The sequence below is a fragment of the Danio rerio genome, chromosome 16 (genome assembly GCF_052040795.2).
Source record: "Danio rerio strain M-AB ecotype USA chromosome 16, GRCz13ab, whole genome shotgun sequence".
NCBI lineage: Eukaryota > Metazoa > Chordata > Actinopteri > Cypriniformes > Danionidae > Danio > Danio rerio.
Window position 1 is genome coordinate 59191816 of NC_141036.1, and position 22354 is coordinate 59214169.

A 22354-nucleotide genomic window follows, 5' to 3' on the forward strand; every position below is an offset into this window, starting at 1 on the left:
TTAATGATGTTTGAGAAATTCTTTATAACGATTGATTTATAACTTGGCATGATTTTTTTCAGTGGTGTTTGAACTTACAGGTTGTATCCTGTTGCTTCAAGGAGATTTAATATGAATGTATTGAATTGATGACTGTACTTCTGCGTGAATGAAAATATTTTCTTGAAGTTATAATAAATGTTATTACAGTTTATTTGTGTTGACGTTCTTGGTCTCTTTTTTAAATCCATTTGTCGTATTAACCTGTGGTAAATTATCTCATAATTTTAGGTCAACCGTGTAAACGTCTTAGTTGTTACAACAAGCTATATTTAGTTGGTTTAACTCATATTTTAAGGCAACCAGGTAACTTTTTCAGTTATTTTTTTCAACAAACTATTTTTAGTTGAGTTGACAAATCTTTTATTCATATAACTTCGAATTATATTATATCAACTTCTTGAAGCAGTCAAATGGATTAAGTTGTCTTAAATTAGTTTACTCAACAATTTTACACCATTAAGTTGAGTGCACTTACATTTGTAAGTCAACTTAAACTGCTTAAAGAAGTGGATACAACACAAAATATTAGTAAAATTAGTTGAAACAACATAATCACTCAAGTTATTATAACTCATACTTATAATTACAATAAACTCAAAAATTTAAGGCAACCAGGTAACTTTTTAAAGTCAAACTAACAAATCATTTTTTATAGTGCAGGTGCAAAAATGTGCTTTAATGTACTTGAATGTTAAAAATGTGTATCCTACAATACAAGGTTAGTTGTCAAATTAAGATGGAAGATTATTTTAAGTTATTTAATTAGCTTGTTTATGAAGACTGCAGAGTGCTGCATGACAAAAATAGACTGAATAATTCCCCCCCCCCATTCTTTATGTATAATATTTGTAACATAAAGATTGACTTAAGTAATTAAGGTTCGTTTTAATCAAGAAAACCTTTATTTAATCATATAAAGCTTGGGAGCAATTCAATGAGAACAGCCATTTTGAAAAGGTCAAAAAAGCTCTTCCACTGCCTGCAGTGTCATGAAAATCCACAAGAGGGCAAAATACAGGCATCAAACTAACCTCCGTGAAGTTGGCACCCCATAAAAACAAATAATCCCCAAAACTATGCCATTCGTTTGTGCTACGTTTGTGCTGATTTGTGCCGCAAAAACGAACGTTTGTGCTGGTTTGGGGTCTGAGATATTAAGCATTATTTTTTTAACCGTGTGACGTCACTCTCCACCCCATGTTGCGCAATTGACTTCAAAACAGCACAGGTCGTTTGTGCTCGGTTTGTGCTGGTTTGTGCCGTTAAAACGAACACGGTATCTGTTTTCCTCTTTTAGATATAAGCAAAATATTTCGGGAGCCGTGACGTCACTCTCCACCCCATTTCCTCCAAATTGCACAAAACTGGTATCATTCGTTTGTGCTGGGTTTGTGCTGGTTTGTGCCGTTAATATAAACACTTTATCTATTTTCGTTGTTTAGATATAGCCAAAATATTTCGGGAGCCGTGACGTCATTCTCCACCCCATGTTGTCTAAATCACACCAAACTGGTCTCATTCGTTTGTGCTCGGTTTGTGCTGGTTTGTGCCGTTAAAATAAACACTTTAGCTATTTTTATTGTTTAGATATTGCCTTATCAAAACATTTCGGGAGCCGTGACGTCACTCTCCACCCCAGGTTGTCTAAATTGCACAAAACAGGTGTCATATGTTAGTGCTGGATTTGTGCTGGTTTGTGCCGTTAAAATAAACGCTTTATCTATGTTTATTGATTAGATATTGCCTAATCAAAACATTTCGGGAGCCGCGATGTCATTCAGCGCCCCATTATTTCCTCTAAATTGCACAAAACAGGTGTCATACTTTAGTGCTGGATTTGTGCTGGTTTGTGCAATAACAATTAACACTTTATATGTTTATTGATTAGATATTGCCTAATTAAAACATTTCGGGAGCCGCCACGTCACTCAGCGCCCCATTATTTCCTCTAAAATGCACAAAACAGGTGACACTCTTTAGTGCTGGATTTGTGCTGGTTTATGCCATTAAAATAAACACTTTATCTGTTTGTATTGTTTAGATATTGCCTAATCAAAACACTTTGGGAGCCGCGACGTAATATTGCACCAAACAGTCATTCAGTTGTGCTGGTTGTGCCGTTTATAAACACTTATCTATTTTCCTTGTTTGGATTTAACCAAAATATTTGGTTAGATTTGTGCTGGTTTGTGCCATGAAAATGAACAACAGATATTTATATTTGTGCACAAATATGTTACTTTCGTTTGCTCACAAATTGTGCTCGTTTGTGCTGCAAAAATATTATTTGTAAAAAAATAATATCAGATCATTAAGAGGTCTCTCCACCCCAGTTGCTACGTTTACTAAAAGAGTCTCATTTGTGTTATGACATATTTAAAAAATTGCAAATATATGACAGAAGATTGTAATACAATATGAGGCATATTAAATTCATAGGCCTACTTTCCACTGACTGAAAATTATCCACCCGCACAGTTGGCCTCAAACTAAAATATAATTCGTATATTTTTTTTTTTAAAAAATATCTTTTTGAAACAAATTTCGCATATAGTTTGTCTCTTTAAAAGCCGCTTTTCCAATCGTTCGGATCCTTTTTAGGCTCACATTCCGTGCTAAACCAGGCAAGACAGCAAATCAATTTTATTTGCAGGGAAAATTACCAAAATTTAACGTGATGAATGAAAATGATTGGAGGGGAAATAAATGTATCAAAAATTTCATACATTACAGAAAAATAAACAATGATAATAAAACAATAATAGTGCATTTGTATTATAGTGGCAGAATTATATTTTTGACAGGCCTTGGGCAAAGTAAGCGGGCACTTTCACTAATAAAAAATATAGCACTTAAATTATTTCATTTTTAACAATCAATAAATTACACAGAGGTTTTATATGAAAAGTTGATAAAAATATAAAATATACATTTTGTTGGTAAAATAACCATTTAAACAATGGCTGTTATTTATTTTAGTATTCAAACATTAAATACCGATTTTTTTCAAGTGAAATAAAAATGAAAATGAAACAACAGCATATCAGGATGTAAAGCATATTCATATTAAAGCAATTCCTGGTTGAGATTTTAGAAAATATAGCTACCCAGTATATATTAAAGATCACAGAGAAATTACATGTCCCCAAAAATGTCCAGCTTATATTTAACTGAATTGTATAAATATTGAAAATTGCTCATTTTATTTTTATTAAACATTTGTTATTTTTTATTAGCAAAAACAATATCAACATTCAAGAATCTATATTTATTTCATTCATTCATTCGACTTGTTTATTGTTGCATATATAGACTATAATTTAAATTATACAACAGTACCTTGGACAGCTACAGTGCCACTAAAGCTTTCAAACAAAAGTGCAAAAAATTAAAGTTTTAAAGTTTAAATTAATTTTCTCCGGTGACGGCCGACATCACAACACGCCGTATAACCATCCCTCAGGTGGTAGCCTATAGCCGGCATTAAATTACAAAACAAGCTGTCTGGGCCTTGAATTAAAAAAGTTTAGTTATTTCCTCATTGTTTAAAGAGTCTACAAGTTATTAAATATAAAATAAATATAAAAATATTAATAATAATGACAATAATAAGAAGATAACTAAGGATAACTAAAATATGACAAAATATTACATGTTTATCTTTTATTAAACCAAATCAAAATGGTCAAAATAACATCCTACAGCCCTTGATAAAAACGCACAGTGTTTACCAATTGTGAATGTAAATATTTTATATGATTGTTGTTATTGTTATTATTATTATTAATTGTAATTAATTAATCAATTATTTATTGTTATTTTATTGCCATTTGGACATTGTTCTTTTAATGTATGACAAACAACTCAATCACGATAACCAAAACTTATCTGTAGAAAACGCATAGCCTATGTGTTTGCATGTGTTATAATCTTTTTTTTCCCATAAAATAAATATTGACTAAATAAGTCCACTAAAGCTGCTTTACTTAATCATAAGTGGTAGGCCTACCTACCACAACAGAAAAGTTTAGGCTGCTTGTTTAAATACGAAAGCAGCCTAATATGGACGACCAGATGATAAAAGTATTTAAGAGAAAAATCGCTGCATGGTTAAACAGGTAAAAAAAATGTATATTAATACATTTTTATAAAATAAATAAATAAAATTAATACAAATTATATATATTTTTTTAAATTATTTTTTCCTCTATCGTTAAGCATGCTGGCTACTCATATGAGACTAAAACGAAGTAGTTAAGTAAAGGGTTGTAGCCAATTATCTTTATATTGGCCAAGCCCTTTTACTTGGATTAAATCTGTCAAAATTATGTTCGCATCCTTCATGCTTTTTCTAATAATAAAAAGATCTCAGAATAACCTTGGCCTAGGCTATCTAAAAAAATAAAGCATCTTAAATAAAATTTCTATCAGCCCAAACAAATTTAAATATTTTAAAATATGCGGGTATCTGATATCATTATCTTTCATTCAATATTTTAATAAAAGAAGCAACACTAACGAAACTTTCAGGTACGATCCAGCACAAATGAAACGCACACATACGAGACTCTTTTAGTAAACATGTAGCAACTGGGGTGGAGAGACCTCTTAATGATCTGATATTATTTTTTTACAAATAATATTTTTGCAGCACAAACGAGCACAATTTGTGAGCAAACGAAAGTAACATATTTGTGCACAAATATAAATATCTGTTGTTCATTTTCATGGCACAAACCAGCACAAATCTAACCAAATATTTTGGTTAAATCCAAACAAGGAAAATAGATAAGTGTTTATAAACGGCACAACCAGCACAACTGAATGACTGTTTGGTGCAATATTACGTCGCGGCTCCCAAAGTGTTTTGATTAGGCAATATCTAAACAATACAAACAGATAAAGTGTTTATTTTAATGGCATAAACCAACACAAATCCAGCACTAAAGAGTGTCACCTGTTTTGTGCATTTTAGAGGAAATAATGGGGCGCTGAGTGACGTGGCGGCTCCCGAAATGTTTTAATTAGGCAATATCTAATCAATAAACATATAAAGTGTTAATTGTTATTGCACAAACCAGCACAAATCCAGCACTAACGTATGACACCTGTTTTGTGCAATTTAGAGGAAATAATGGGGCGCTGAATGACATCGCGGCTCCCGAAATGTTTTGATTAGGCAATATCTAATCAATAAACATAGATAAAGCGTTTATTTTAACGGCACAAACCAGCACAAATCCAGCACTAACATATGACACCTGTTTTGTGCAATTTAGACAACCTGGGGTGGAGAGTGACGTCACGGCTCCCGAAATGTTTTGATAAGGCAATATCTAAACAATAAAAATAGCTAAAGTGTTTATTTTAACGGCACAAACCAGCACAAACCGAGCACAAACGAATGAGACCAGTTTGGTGTGATTTAGACAACATGGGGTGGAGAATGACGTCACGGCTCCCGAAATATTTTGGCTATATCTAAACAACGAAAATAGATAAAGTGTTTATATTAACGGCACAAACCAGCACAAACCCAGCACAAACGAATGATACCAGTTTTGTGCAATTTGGAGGAAATGGGGTGGAGAGTGACGTCACGGCTCCCGAAATATTTTGCTTATATCTAAAAGAGGAAAACAGATACCGTGTTCGTTTTAACGGCACAAACCAGCACAAACCGAGCACAAACGACCTGTGCTGTTTTGAAGTCAATTGCGCAACATGGGGTGGAGAGTGACGTCACACGGTTAAAAAAATAATGCTTAATATCTCAGACCCCAAACCAGCACAAACGTTCGTTTTTGCGGCACAAATCAGCACAAACGTAGCACAAACGAATGGCATAGTTTTGGGGATTATTTGTTTTTATGGGGTGCCAACTTCACGGAGGTATCAAACCTATACAACAGGGTTTCAAGCAAAATAATGATCAGTATGATATTATACAGATCTTATAAACTTGTGTATTAAATATGATTCGTGCTGCTTAATAGGGTAAAGAAGGTCACATTAACCACATACACTCGCGGAAGACGACGTGTTGCTTGGCAACAGCAGAACGCGTTCTAACGGTTCTACATGGTCTGCTGACGCGCGTAAACTCGGCTTCAGTAATCTGCAGGAACAAGAAATGAAGGTTGATTGTAAAAGTTGCTCTCGGTCGATAAACACATCGAGCAAAACAGTTGAGCGATTTCAGACGATGTCTACAAGACCTTTCAAGTTTCTAGCAGGAATCGAAAGTTGTAAGACCTTGACGGGTAAGTCCAGACACTAAGAACACGTGTGTTTCATATTTGCCTGTTTTATATTATTAAATGTTTGATACTAAAACTCTAATTTTACTCTCTAGAAATACTTATTTTGGACTCTTACTTACGACCATGCAATATTACACTGCTAAAAATCAATTTGACGGTCTTTTTACAAATGAAAACAGCTTTAAACCGTTTGTGTGTATATTCAGCTGTGTTTGTTTAGCCGAAATATGGCGATCATAACTCCATAACCTGACGGTACACAGAGGTGTTTTCAGAGAATCCTGAATATAAATGCAGATTCAGTGTTTTAGCAAACAACATCAGTCAGTTTAATACAAAAACACCAGAGTAAAATGCAGATAACAATACTTGAGTCAAAGTCAAACTCTTCCTAACGAATATATAATGATTTATAATGTATAATGGTGAAAATGTTCATTTTAATACACGGGCAGCTATACCATACTAATAATGAATGATAATTTAATTGTGCAAACGAGCAAAACTGTGACTCAGGACCCAGGTCTTATGTTGGCAACAGCCAAACACATGACAAATACAGGCCCGGAGTCAGTCTGGTGAAAGAGCTGATTCTTTATTTTTACCAAAATGTAGACCTTTTTGCAGTTTTTGCCTCTTTCATGAGGCTTAAATATTGCATTTTAGTGACATTTTAAGCTGGATTAGCTTGTCGGATGGTCATCATAACCACATCTTTCAATTAACCAAAATATTTCCTAAAGATTTAGAATGATCGGCTTGGTTCAATGGGTTATTTTCACAATTTATGATGATGTAACAGTCAAAATAGGACAGTTGAGCTCATGTATAGGACACCCCCACCCTCCCCCCGGCTACAGGCATGAAATATGACAAAGAAACACAAAAACATGAGAATATTATGTTCATGTTTCATTAAGATTATAAACAGACTTGCTACAATAAATTTATTTTAAAAAACACTTGATAATGTTTGATATTTATAATAAGCATTGCTAAGAACTTTGACAATTTAAAAGGTGATTTTCCCAATGTTTGGATTTGGAACTCTCAGATTTTTTCAATTGAAATCTGGTTGAATTAATGACATTAAACATCAGGATTTAGGTTAAGAGTTTATTGTTCGTTGTGTTGTAATCCACATTAGGAGAAAGAAGAGGAATGAAGCGGAAAGCGGATAATGATTTTCAGAGTGTTTCTGGTGAAGGCAAACCGTATGCTCTGAGGAAACGCATCAAACTTTCAGAGATGGAGAACACAAGAGACACAGAGATGACCAGCTATGAGGAGAAAACCAGTTCAGGTTTGTCTCCTGCCACAGATCAACACTTCAGATCATCTGCCTTGTATTTGTACATTGTAAGAGTCTATTGTTTGTTGTGTTGTAATCCACATTAGGAGGAAGAGGAGAGAAACGGAAAGCGGATGATGATTTTCAGAGAGTTTCTGGTGGAGGTAAATCATACGCTCTGCGGAAACGCATCAAAGTTTCAGAGATGGAGAACACAAGAGACACTGAGATGACCAGTTTTCAGGAGAAAACCAGCTCAGGTGTGTTTCCTGCCACAGATCAACACTTCTACAGCTTCATCACCATAATGTGTTACCACTTAAACTTCTGAAACATGAAGCAGCAAGGTTCATACGGTCATGGAAAACCTGAAAAAGTCATGGAATTTTGTCATGGCATTTTCCAGGCCTGGAAAGGTTTTGGAAAAGTCATGGAAATTACATTTACATTTAGTCATTATTATTATTATATTTATTATTATTATTATTATTATTATTATTGCTCCATATTTTAAGTGACCTTCTATTGGTCTCACTCAATCACCTGATGTGATTTCGCAGGTAAGAACTTGAGCTTTCGTATGCAGTGAAATGCGAAACACGTGCTTGTATTTCTGGTCTGCTGTATTCGCATGCCTATGAATGTCAGTCTATGGAGAGAAAAGTGCAGCGTGACCGCAGCTTTACAATAGAAGTAGTTTTATCTACTATTACTAGTTTAACAGACTATTAAGATGATCTCAAATTAGTTTGACATATGTCTGTATATTGGAATAAGGTTTAGTTGTTTTTGCCTATTTTCTTGGCCAAAAACACGCTCTCGCATTATTAGTGCTGTGTAAGCATCATCTGTTTTACATAGATATTAAAATAAATTTAAACTATTGTGTGTTTTATGATATGCTGTAATAAATTTTAACGTTTTTTTTATGGTTTACCACATATATGTAGACATTACATCAAACATTAGGTCATGAAAATTGACTTTAAAGTCCTGGAAAACTCATGGAATTTGTACGAACCGTGAAGCAGCATGCAAAGTATTGACTCAGTTAGCTGGTAAATCCAGTGAGCATGGGGATATTTTGGCAATTAGGCAAAAATACATTGTCTGGATCAAAGTGATTGATTTATCTATTATGCCCAAAATTATTCAATTATTATGTTATGATCATGTTTCATTAAGTTCAACACTTTCTACTGTAAACATGTCAGAACTCAATTGTTGATTTGAACTTAATTTGGCCACTTTAAAGGTGATTTTCTCAATCTTTAATTTATTTGAGATCGCAACAGAAATCTGGAATGAATAAATGACAATAAATAAACATGACGATTAATTGAAGAGTTTATTGTTCATTGTGTTGTCATCCACATTAGGAGGAAGAGGAGAGAAGCGGAAAGCAGATGATGCTTTTCAGAGTGTTTCTGGTGGAGGCAAACCATCTGCCCACCGGAAACGCATTAAAGTTACAGAGCTGGAGAACACAAGAGAAGACACCGACACAGAGGCGTCCAGCTCAGGTCAGCCCACTCTTTATGACTGGAAAATGCTGGAAAACTATTAGCAGTGCTGTCATTTGTTAAATCCCAGAGTAAAATAAACAGCAATTAATGAAAGAACTGATTATTAATAGTTCATTATTGACTGTGATCCACATCAGGAGGAAGAGGAGTGAAGAGGAAAGCGGATGATGATTTGCAGAGTGTTTCTGACAGAGTCAAACCATACGCTCTGCGGAAACGCATCAAAGCTGCAGAGACGTCCAGCGATGAGAACAGCCGCTCAGGTCAGTCTCCCGTCACTCTTCTACAGTTGTATGAGCATATATATGTCAGCTTAAAGGCACAGTGCACGACGACACAAAGCAGCAGAGCTTTTATTATGCCACAGTCCAGCGCGTCTGGTTCTTCAGCTCGTGATCACGTGTGCTGTTTTATCAGACTAAATACATGTTTTGCTTCTGTTATAATGCTGCTCTGTGCTGTCAAATAAAACACAAACATATTAAAACCTCGCTAAACAAACAGAGCAGAAATAGAGGATGTGTGACGTCATTAGCATGAACACACACACTGGCTGTGTCTAAAATCACACACTTCCATACTAAATAGTACATTAAGACAGTATGTGAGCCGAGTAGTATGTCTGACCTCACAGTATTTGTAAAACAGCATGTGAGAAGTACCCGGATGACCTACTACAACTGGAGAGATTCTGAAGTGCGCATCCAGTGGACGCTACACTATCCCATAATGCACCGCGAGAGAATTCCTGAATGGGACTGAATTCATGAATCACTCTTCTAGTGGTTTTTGGAGATTTTAATGGAAAAAGTCTCACATAATGCACCTTTAAAACTGTGAATGATGCAGTTTTGTGCAAAGTGTTTCTCAGTAGAGCTTCATGACAAAACATCTGGAAACTATTAGCACTGCTGCCATTTGAACAGATCCCCAAATACAATAAATGCCAATTAATGAAAGAACAGCTCATTAATAATGCATTATTGACTGTAATCCACAGAAGTTCCAAGAGGACAGAAGAGAAAGGCTGGATGTCTAGATCAGGACAGCAGAAATCTGGACACAGTTGCTGCCAAACGAGTGAAAACAGCAGCAGAAGACAGCAGCTCAGGTCAGTGTGCATTATGAAGCTGTAGAGGCGCTATATTGACATATATGATAATATCACAATATTTTAAAGAAAATCCTCATTCATGATTTGATCAAAGCTCTTTTGTGATGTTTTTATTTTCATTTTCATTATCTGTACATTTGTTTTGAGTTATTATTGTGAATATAGTTTGAGTTATTTCAGTCATGTGACTTAAAACTATGAATGTGCGCTCTGATCCGCTAATTCAGTCTATTAATTTAGCTTACTTTTATTGATCTTTTATCCTCTTACATGTGATTTTCTTAATATTTAGATGTTTGAATCCTCAGATTCCAGATTTTCTGGAATGAAGATATGGCAATAAAAGACATGATGGTTTTCATTTAAGAGTCTATTGTTTGTTGTGTTGTCATCCACATTAGGAGGAAGAGGAGTGAAGCGGAAAGCGGATGATGATTTTCAGAGTGTTTCTGGTGAAGGCAAACCATACGCTCTGAGGAAACGCATCAAAGCTGCAGAGCTGGAGAACACAAGAGACGACGCCGACACAGAGGCGTCCAGCTCAGGTCAGTCCACTCTTTATGACTGGAAAATGCTGGAAAACTATTAGCACTGCTGCAAATTTTGAGCAATAATAATGCTGTCAATAATGATTGATGGATGAGTAAAGTATTATCATGGAGTCTGAAGCAGAGTAAGGCTAAAAGCAGTGAAGTGAAATCTGAGAAATGCTGAAGCAGTTGCTGATGAGAGACGACAGTGAAGCGGCAGCAGAGCTTTTATTATGCCACAGTTATTCTCATGATCGCTGATGATTTCTCTGCATTTGAGCATTTTTCATGATGTTTGGCAGAATATAAGTACAGGATTCAGCAGAGTATATACTACTGTTAATAAATATAAAAGTCTTACATGATGTGCCTTAAACTGGGAACTATGCAGTATTGTGCAAAGCGTTTCTCAGCAAAGTTTTATGACAGAGTAAAACGTCTAATAATACTAATAATGCGTAATACTAATAATGAAAGAACGGCTTATTAATAATTTATTATTGACTGTAATCCACATCAGCTCTAAGAGGACAGAAGAGAAAGGCTGAATGTCTTGATCAGGACAGCAGAAATCAGGACACTGTGGCTGCCAAACAAATGAAAACAGCAGAGATCCAACATGGCGGCAGCAGCGGCGGGAAAACTGCAGCTGAAAACAGCAGCCCAGCTGAAAACAGCAGCCCAGCTGAAAACAGCAGCTCACCTGAAAACAGCAGCCCAGCTGAAAACAGCAGCTCACCTGAAAACAGCAGCCCAGCTGAAAACAGCAGCTCACCTGAAAACAGCAGCACAGCTGAAAACAGCAGCACAGCTGAAAACAGCAGCTCACCTGAAAACAGCAGCACAGGTGAAAACAGCAGCTCACCTGAAAACAGCAGCACAGGTGAAAACAGCAGCCCAGCTGAAAACAGCAGCCCAGCTGAAAACAGCAGCTCAGGTGAAAACAGCAGCTCAGCTGAAAACAGCAGCCCAACTGAAAACAGCAGCTCAGCTGAAAACAGCAGCTCAGGTCTGTCTTCTGTCATAATGATTTCTGTCTAATCTGCAGTCGGGTTTTGGATTTTTTTTTATAGTTTTACAGAAATATCTCAGGATTAGAGCAGAACACTCACAGAAATAATGTCATAAATGTGATTCACTTTACTCCAGGATCTATACTTGACAAATATGTGCTTGGAGAGAAGCTGGGACAGGGAAACTGTGGCACTGTCTATCTGGCTACACGGAAATCTGATGGCCAGAAGGTAACGGTCACTTCAACTCTGCAGTGGTCTTTGTGTGTGTGTGTGTGTGTGTGTGTGTGTGTGTGTGTGTGTGTGTGTGTGTGTGTGTGTGTGTGTGTGTTTTATGCAGGTCAGATCAGACATCTCTCTGGCTTAAATAAGTTTTGACTTTATGCTTTCTTTGCAGGTTGCCATAAAAGTTGTGAATAAGGACTTAAGGAGTTTCGGATACTGGTACACTATGGTAAGTATGCATACTCTACTGAAAATATATGAAGGGAACAGATGACCTCCATGTTTAGTCATTTTGAGATGTCGTGTTTTTATTTACACGCTTTATGGAAATGGCTGAAACTGCACATGTTTAGTCATTTCCAGAAATCTTGTGTTTACTGAGAATATTACAGAGTTTCTGGAAATGTCTAGAACTGGGGGTTATCTGTTTCTGCAGATGAACTGTGGAGCACAAAACCAGTCATAATGTCCAGAAACTGAGATTTGCGTATCATCTGAGAGATCAATAAAGAGGCTTTTTGATAATGTTTGCTTTGTTAGAACAATATTGATGGAGATGCGGCTGTTTGACAATCTGGAACATGAAGAAAATCTTAATATTGGGAAAATCAGCTTTAAAGTTAATAACTTAAACTACATTTCACATTTCCATGTAAACTCCTTCTCCTCAGTCTCTTTATTAATCTGGGGTCGCCACAGCGGAATGATCCACCAAATTATCCAGCATATGTTTTACAAAGTGGATGCCCTTCCAGCTGTAGCCATCACTGGGAAACACCCATACACACTCATTCACACACATAAATACACGACAGACAATTTAGCTTACCCAATTCACCTGTACCGCATGTCTTTGGACTGTGGGAGAAACCAGAGCACCCGGAGGAAACCCACGCGAATGCAGGGAGAACATGCAAACTCCACACAGAAACGCCAACTGACCCAGCCGGGGGTCGAACCCGCGACCTTTTTACTGTGAGGTGATTGTTCTACCCACTGCCCCACATCAGATCAATAAGAAATGCACAAATTATATATTGAAACCAAATCTTTACGTAATTGAAGTCCAGGGTCCCCGCGGGTCTTTAAAAAGTCTTGAAACGTCTTAAATAAAATTTCAGATTTTTTCGATTTGTAATTTTCCATAAGGAGGTCTTAAATTTCATGTGGGATCTTAAGTTTCATGTCTGACTCGTCATTTTTATTAGATTTTTTCAACCGCAATTTGACCAGCGCAACATTTGGGGGCAGCACTTCGTGGGTGCAACTTGCATCATTCTATAGGTGACATACGAGTAAGTGATTGATGAAAGCGTTGTGTTGTTGGTTCGCCACCTCGACATTTTGCGAAATCGCAAGCGTGGGCAAATGGTTGTTTGATGACAATTGGTTGGAGGACGAAAAGTATCAGGGGTGGCTGAAAAAAACAGCCAAAAATCATGAAGGGAATTGTGCTTTATGTTAAAAGACGATAAAACTGGGGACAATGTGCCATAAAGCGCTCTATTCACACAAGAAAGCAGAGAAGCACAAGAAGTATGTCGCAGGCAAGTAGTTTGCCCATAAGTATGTTCTCATCGAGCACTTCGACCTCTCAGCCTTTCACAAGGCCGTCCACTTCAAGCAATGCCTTCAGCAGCTTTGCGAATGTAGCTGCACTTAAGGCCGAAATACTGTGGGTGTTTCAAACCGTAAGCTGCCACCACTCGTACAAAGTTTTCGCATCCCTTTGACCTGTCTTGAGCGTGGCTCTGGTGAGTTTTGCTAATGCTTCAACACATCATTCTGTGTAGTCACACTGAACATTTTCCTGTTGTGTTTTTTGTTTAGGTCAGGGGTCAGCAACCCGCGGCTCTAGAGCCGCATGCGGCTCTTTAGCGCTGCCCTTGTGGCTCCCTGGAGCTTTTTCAAAAATGTTTGAAAATGCAAAAAGATGGGGGAGGTTAATATATTTTTTTGTTTTAATATGATTTCTATAGGAGGACAAACATTATTAACATTTTCAAATGCTGTCAAAGTGTGTAGAATTAATATTTAATTTCAACATTTCTGTCAACGAAGATTTGCGTCATAGCCTGCGACACACGTTTCTATCAGCAGGGTGGGATGCCAGGCAAGTGGCTGTTGTAAACAAACCAGGAGATTATAAAGCATGGAAAACCGTTCAAAGATGGTATGACATATTAGAACACCTATTTGCAAACTTTAAAAACAAAACCAAGATAATTCAAAAAAATAAAGATATACCTTTCTCCACTAAGACAGTGAAGGAAAGGGCTATTAAAATGGTAGGTAATATCACCGATCAGCAAACCAAGGACATTAATTCAGTGCCAGCATACTCAATTGCCTGTGATGTGACCGATATTCAACGCGCTTTTATGCAGGTATGTGAACTCTGATGGGCCGCAAGAAGAAATGATCAAATTAATAACACTAAAAGACAAGAGGCTGTGCTGAAGTGTTTTAATGACAACAAATTTAATTTAATCTAAGCTATTTAATCATGAAGGCTCATTATGTATTTGTAGCCAATTTAGTCATTTTGATAGTAGGCTAATATAGATACATACAGCATGTGTTTCCTTCATAAGGCTTATATAAGGCTTTACATTTTTTGTGGCTCCAGACATATTTGTTTTTTGTTATTTTTGGTCCAATATGGCTCTTTCAACATTTTGGGTTGCCGACCCCTGGTTTAGGTAAAGTCTTCAATTTTCCTCTTAGAGGATTTTAAAAGGTCTTAAAAGTTATTAAATTTCCTGTTAAATATGTGCAGATACCCTGAAGTCATCATTTTGAGTTTTCCCCAAAATATATCTGCGTGACAAAAGACTGGTTTAGTGGTCCAGGGTCACATGTAGTGTTGAATTTGAGGTAATATGTGAAAATAGCTCTGTTTCCATCCACCTGTTTCATGCGCATTTAGGATTATCACATAAACAAAGCTTTATGAAAACGCCAAGATGCACATACATGTTCTCATGCACATAATTGACTAAGAGAAAATTTGATTCCAGAGGAAATAATGTGCAAAAACTAGTTTAGAAGCATTTTTACCAAATAAATTCCAGCATGCACTTAAAAACAGTAATGTGATTGTGTTATAAGACATGATGATATAAATGTGTGTTTGAGGGTTTTTGCGTCAGTAATGTTGGTTTGCAGCTTTCCATTGTTGCAGATCTGAAATGTTGTTCTGCTGATTGTAAAAGGCCTCAGCCCTCTAGTATCATTCTCTAGTATCAGGCCTTCTTCTAGTATCATTCCCTCCAGAATAGTCTTGAGCATCTGTCTGTGCTCCCGTCTCACGTCTCCAAAAGCCACCGCATTCACCGTGTTCATTTCGTTTGGTCTTCTTAAGCGAAACTCATTTCTCTGACTGATATTTGCCGCCAGTTTGTAAGGCAGTGATGATTTTGTTCTCTTTGACTCATTGATGGAAACGCTGCTTTATTCGTGAATCTTTATTTGTGTTGCGCATAAATGTAATCTGCATCTTTATATGGAAACACAGCTAGTGACACATTATAATGTCATTTATATATTTGACACTCACATCAAACCTTTTCCTGACTTGATTTTTCTCTAGAATGGACGTACTATCCCGGAAGCATATCATATGATGGTCCTCAAGGAACCTCCGCTCTGCCCGCACATCATTGAGCTGTACGAGTACGCCATGGAGGGAAGGAATAACTACCTGGTCATGGAGTACGCGTCCTCGTACATAACCTTGGATAAATTCATCAGGAAGAACAATGGCCTCCTGAGTGAGAGTGTTGCGCGGCAGCTGATCATGCAGCTCATTATCGCAACACAGCGCTGCCTTGAGCATGGCATAGAACATGAGTCCATACATAAAGAAAACATCCTGGTCAATCCAAAGACCCTGCAGCTCAAGCTGATTGATTTTGGCAACAGTTATTATACTCAAAAAGGCTACTGGAGATCCCCCTATCTTGGTGAGTTGCCTTTTAAGTGCTGCTTATTAAAGGGAAAGTTCACATAAAAATGAAGATAGTTTTAGTAATGAATAACTCTCATGTCGTCCTGAACATCTGAGACCCCTGAACACAAATGAAGATATTTAAGATGAAATCTGAGAGCTCTATAGACAGCAAGGGTCTATAAAAGGACCCTAAAGCATCCTCAAAACAGACCGTATGCCTTTAGTGGTTCAATCAGAGCATTATCAGACTCTGAGAATACTTTTATTTCCACATAAAGCTAAAATAACGACTTTATTGAACAGGTTCTCATCCTCAGTGTCAGTATATTGCGCACAATCAGGACAGCTTTGAGGCTTTCACGCATGTTGCTCTCAGTTGCACTGCTGATGTATCATCTCGGATGCGCCTGTGCTTTCTTCCAATCAGAGGAGGACATCAGCGGTGTACGCCACTACACAGAGCTCTTCTGAGTGTGCGCAATATACTGACACTGAGGACAACAAACTGTTCAATAAAGTCATGATTTTCAGTTAAACTACTGAAGGCAAATATTGTCAGAGAGCTCTCGTGTTTCTTCTAAAACATCTTCATTTGTGTTCAGAAGCTGAGCGTGGGTCTCAGGGGTTTAGGACGACGTGAGGCTGAGTAATTAATAACAATTACTTTTTTGGGTGAACTGACCCTTCATCTGTAATCTCCTGTGTATGTATGGCGATGTCAAGAGTGCAAAGATATTGTAATTACTAACATGAAAATCTCTACCTTGCAGGAGTAACGAGATACCGTCTACAGGAGGGGGAACCCTACAGATCCATTCGTTTTGCTGTTGATTCACATGTCATGGCTGTTTTACTAATGCTGTCCTATATGGTCAATGGATATTTCCCTTACTCCAGATATAAACGTCCACGATTTCACCCCAGATTGTCAGCAGGTGAGAAAACAGCACTACACATGGTGCAGCTCATGGGTGTCGCTAGGCCTCTTATTTTCACTCAGCCCCCCTAAAGGTTTTGGGATTAACTCATGAATGGTCCACAGCTAAATTATCGCCTCAGTCCCCTTTCAATTTCATATGAAAACGGCAGCAGACTTCAGCTCCTCCGTTTTTAACTCATTTTTCATTTAATCAGCAAAGCCGTTCCGAGTGAGAGCAGAAGCTGTGTGTTTATCGGTAGACTGGTATAATATCAGCATGTTTGCAGTTCTTTGCTGTAGAAACTCTTGTATCACTTGTACCCCAATCGGGTTTCCCATCTACTATTTCCTCAGCGCTCCTCTCATCATCACAGCTGTTTCCTCCAGCGAACATGTAACTCTTAACCAACATTTCACTATGTTATTTCAAAATGAACTCTGAATATAAAACACATGACGGTGCATGTGGCATTAACTACAGCACACCTTCATGCACAGAAGCGCTCAGTGAATGCACTCATTTTACCTGCACGTCATGTGACATCATCGGACTCAAATTAATTTCTGATTTTGACTTATATTATGATTATGAAACATGTAAATTAGCCTGTATTATTTTTATATGTTTATATTTAGGCCATTGTGAATGAGAAAAGTAAAATGTACTGGAGTATAGAAAGTGGTTTGTACCACAGTAAACAGGTGTGTTGAGCCGATTTCACTCATCCAGAACTCAAATGGCTCTGCCTGCCTATGAAATACAGTGGAATACTGCTAGTTTAGTATACAACCCTGCCATATTAGTCTGTCTTCATGTGTATTCATTTTAAATTATTACTTAAAATGTGTTTATCAGGCCAATATGTATAACAGTTGGACAGGAAACAGCTGGACATCATGTCTGTAAATAAAAGCTGTCAGATTAGATGCACAATTTATTGTCTTTTTTACTATAATTTTCCATAAAATTCATAAATAACATTATTTATTTTAAAAACAAATAAATGCACAATTAAATAGCAATTTTCATACAAGTGCTGTATAGTCAGTAGACTGCCGCATGCTAAAGGATTTTAAATGCAGAGGCAAAAGCACACAGTAATGCAATGATAATCCCACTTATTACATGGTCATTTTCCAAATTAAAGTAGTATTGCAGCACAATATTTGACTAAATCTCCGTCTGATATGACTCGTCGTGTGTTTGATATTATAGCTCATAGTAACATGTGTTAGCTTCATCATCTCGTATTTGCGAGTTGGTTGATCCCCATTGGCTCCAGATGAAGCACACGTCCAATGAAAGCTTCAGCGATAGTCACCGAGTTGGTTACTGCTAATGTTTGAGTGTGGCGCATTCATCTGGAACTGTGCTAATAACTGACTGAAACTAACTGTGTATTTAATGATTTTATTGGACGACTTCCAGCCAATCAGAATCAAGAATTTCACCAGACCATTGAATAAATCTCTGTGTTGTGTCATCATCAAGAGCATCCATGACTAACATGTTCTCTCTTTACTATTTCTGCAGAATGCAAGGATCTTCTTCGGTGGATAATCAGTTACCACCCTCGAACAGGACCTGTTTTAGAGGAGATTATAGAGCACAAGTGGTTCAGCATGACGTAGAGCCCATCAGCAGCAGGAAACAGGTTTTATACTTCCATTTACGTCAGATTGTTTTGCTGTTTTCCGCTTCTGCTTCCCAAATTCTGCACTTCCTCCTGCGAGTGTTGCAGTCAGAGCTGCATGTAAATGAGGGCCGGTTGAAGCGTCCCTATTGGTCCACCAGCTCTAGACCGACAGCTCCTCCTTTAGCCAATCAGGTGAGGAAGGAAGCTGATGTCAGTCTAATGGCGGCCGATGCGCACAGGCGACGCCGGAGATTGAGTGTTAGCGCTAATCCTCAGCTGGGGTAGAATGTGTCTGCGGCAGGACAGCATTAATCGTTTGAAATAAGTAAAGGAAAGCAGGTTCATTCACGTTTAGACAGGACGTAGTGTTTTATATGAACTGGGTTAGCACCGACTGTAGAGTAAATATTCATATTAAGGGAAATAATCACAGATTAATAAATGAAACTGCTGGAAAGGGGGATTTATTAGCATACTGGTTTGGTTTATTTCTCTAGCTGTAGGATTAATAGTAAACGGTAAAGTCTGTGTATTATTACTGTAGTGCGTCAATACTTTATAAAGACAGAAAGCCTGGTTTAGACAGTGCTCGTAGCTCTAACGGGACTTTAGGCAGGTTTAAGTGAGATAAGCGCATATAACAGGGGCGTCGTGGGCCGGTTTTGAAGGCGTTTTCTCTTTAACAGATAGGATAGGGTGGTGTAGATGGCGCTGACGGGGCAGGATTATATGGGCCGATACGCTAGATATAAGAGCCTCCTGCCACAGACAGATTTTAGCCCAGCTGTGGATTTGTCAGATCTGATGAGGATTATTTCTAGTGCTGCTGCTCTCATCTTTCTGCTTTCTTCTTCTTCTCACTTGTTCTCCAAGCGAGCGCTGGATTTCTGCAGATTAGCTTTAACATAAACCAGCAGCTCAAATAGTTTAATTTTAACCGCAGGGTTTGGTAAATAACAGCATTTTAGTCAAGACTGGGGGATTTAGATAGTGTTTATGGACACAAGTGTAGTTTAGAGTTGGACTTTGTAATAGATTTATTGATATTATTAAGCTCATTGATAATGTTGTGGAAATCCTGTGCTCGTTTGTAGAAATTCATTGGTCCTCATTGATGAAACATTTGTAAATATCGGAGTAAGTTAGTGATAGATAAAGGGTGGATAGATAATCGGGTTCGTTAATATAGAGGAATATTTATCTTTCATTAATGAGGCCAAATCTCAGCTCTTTCTTTCTTTTTCTGCTTTTTCTGCTTTCCCAGTTCCTCTAAACATTTTGTTTTGGGATTAGGGTGTTTGTTAGGGTTAGGGTAAGGGTTGGGTTAGGGTGTTTGTTAGGGTTAGGGTTGGGTTAGGGTGTTTGTTAGGGTTAGGGTAAGGGTTGGGTTAGGCCTTTATTTTGAAGGAAGGGTTAGGGCTGGGGTGTTTGTTAGGGTAAGGTTGGGTCAGGTTAGGGTTTGGTTAGGATTAGGTTTGGGTTAGGCTTTTGTTTTTAGGGTTAGTTATTCATTGTTTTGCTTTATGTCTGGTTTCTTTAGTTTCTCCTGTCTGTCCTCTTCTCCATCTCTGTTCTGTGAGCACTGCACAGATTGTTATTTAAGAGCGATTGTTAATTATTATACACTTCTCTGTCCTCGCCTGTGGGGATTGGCCGTCATTAGAGTGACGTCAGCTTCCCTCCTCGCCTGATTGGCTGGAGGAGGAGCTGTTAATCTAGAGCTAATGGACCAATGGGGATGCTTCAGCTGGCCCTCATTTGCATGCAGCTCTGACTGCGACACTCGCTGGAGGAAGTGCACAATGTGGGAAGCAGAAGCGGAAAACAGCATCATGTCAGAAAACAATGGAAGTATGAACTCCTGATGATGTTATTTCGTCACTGACCACATGTGTGCTGCTTTTTCTATGATTTCTGTGAAATTGAGACTATGACCCCTATGGAGTGTGTTGAAGCTGTTTTCTGTTGATCAAACTGTAAACTATTGTCTTCAATAAACTGTCTCTCTGACTCCTGCTCTTTGTTCATCACTCCACAGACCTAAGCTTTTCTCTCATCATGTGCTGCAGATGATGTGAAAATAAAAGTGATTTGATTTGATACAAAACGATACGTCAAACATGTTTTTATAACTGCAGACTCAATTTAGCCTTCATATAACAACATCATGTAATGTTTAAAGCTCATTGCCTTGCCATTTGTAGGATAATATGACACACTCCCCACATCATTCTTTAAAATGGTGTTCAACTGTCTAGAAATGGATCTCCTAACAGTGGTAAATGCTTCACTTCTCTCAGGGACTTTTCCAAACATACCCATAACTGCAAAGAGCATCCTTGATTTCACCCTACTGAACAACTACAGGCCCATCTCAAATCCCCCTTTCACTGGTAAAATCATTGAAAAAAGCTGTTTTTAACCAGGTTAACATGTTCTTAAGCTAAAGGGGTGTTTAGACGGTGTTCAATCTGGTTTCAAAGCACATCACAGTACAGAGAGCGCTCTTATAAGGATAATCAATGACAATCACCACAATATGGATTCAGGTAAACTAACAGTGCTGGTACTGCTCGATCTCAGTGCTGCGTTTGACACTGTCGATTACAGCTTACATCTATTTTTGGATTGAAAGATTTTACAATGTTTTTAGACTAGAATTGTAAGATTTTACAATGTTTTAAGACTTTTGGATTGTAAGATTTTATTATGTTTTAAGGTTTTACAATTGTAAGATTTTAAAGTGTTTTAAGACTAGGATTGTAAGATTTTACAATATTTTAAGACTTTAGGATTATAAGATTTTAAAATGTTTTAAGACTTTGGGATTGTAAGATTTTACAATGTTTTAAGACTAGAATTGTAAGATTTTACAATGTTTTAAGACTTTAGGATTGTAAGATTTTACAATGTTTTAAGACTAGAATTGTAAGATTTTACAATATTTTAAGACTAGAATTGTAAGATTTTACAATGTTTTAAGACTTTAGGATTGTAAGATTTTACAATGTTTTAAGACTAGAATTGTAAGATTTTACAATGTTTTAAGACTTTAGGATTGTAAGATTTTACAATGTTTTAAGACTAGAATTGTAAGATTTTACAATGTTTTAAGACTTTAGGATTGTAAGATTTTAAAATGTTTTAAAACTTTAGGATTGTAAGATTTTACAATGTTTTAAGACTAGAATTGTAAGATTTTACAATGTTTTAAGACTTTAGGATTGTAAGATTTTACAATGTTTTAAGGTTTTACAATTGTAAGATTTTACAATGTTTTAAGACTTTAGGATTGTAAGATTTTACAATGTTTTAAGAGTAGAATTGTAAGATTTTACAATGTTTTAAGACTTTAGGATTGTAAGATTTTACAATGTTTTAAGGTTTTACAATTGTAAGATTTTAAAATGTTTTAAGACTTTAGGATTGTAAGATTTTACAATGTTTTAAGACTTTAGGATTGTAAGATTTTACAATGTTTTAAGACTAGAATTGTAAGATTTTACAATGTTTTAAGACTTTAGGATTGTAAGATTTTACAATGTTTTAAGGTTTTACAATTGTAAGATTTTACAATGTTTTAAGACTTTAGGATTGTAAGATTTTACAATGTTTTAAGACTTTAGGATTGTAAGATTTTACAATGTTTTAAGGTTTTACAATTGTAAGATTTTAAAATGTTTTAAGACTAGAATTGTAAGATTTTACAATGTTTTAAGACTAGAATTGTAAGATTTTACAATGTTTTAAGACTTTAGGAATGCAAGATTTTACAATGTTTTAAGACTAGAATTGTAAGATTTTACAATGTTTTAAGACTTTAGGATTGTAAGATTTTACAA

General features: G+C 36.8%; 1 protein-coding gene across 13 annotated transcripts in view; it reads left to right on the top strand.

The window, feature by feature from the left end:
• The window catches only part of LOC797378 (uncharacterized), a 40116-nt gene extending 19594 nt beyond the window's left edge, over window positions 1–20522 (top strand). Inside the window, exons 1-14 of one of the 13 annotated variants that reach the window (XR_015512086.1) lie at window positions 6155–6305; window positions 7453–7608; window positions 7704–7856; window positions 8976–9119; window positions 9260–9385; window positions 10123–10233; window positions 10638–10781; window positions 11287–11779; window positions 11859–12010; window positions 12177–12233; window positions 15597–15969; window positions 16727–16891; window positions 18410–18683; window positions 20187–20522. Coding sequence is in view for 4 of the 13 variants with exons in the window: in XM_087288032.1 (XP_087144158.1) it covers window positions 6176–6305; window positions 7453–7608; window positions 7704–7856; window positions 8976–9119; window positions 9260–9385; window positions 10123–10233; window positions 10638–10781; window positions 11287–11775; window positions 11916–12010; window positions 12177–12233; window positions 15597–15969; window positions 16727–16891; window positions 18410–18507 (2241 nt within the window). In the remaining 9 variants the exon portion in view is untranslated. Of the gene's footprint in view, window positions 1–6154; window positions 6306–7452; window positions 7609–7703; window positions 7857–8975; window positions 9120–9259; window positions 9386–10122; window positions 10234–10637; window positions 10782–11286; window positions 11780–11858; window positions 12011–12176; window positions 12234–15596; window positions 15970–16726; window positions 16892–18409 lie in introns of those variants that run through there. The other 12 variants (XR_015512087.1, XR_015512088.1, XR_015512083.1 and 9 more) reach the window with 12 other exon arrangements.
• Window positions 20523–22354: the final 1832 nt, after the last annotated feature.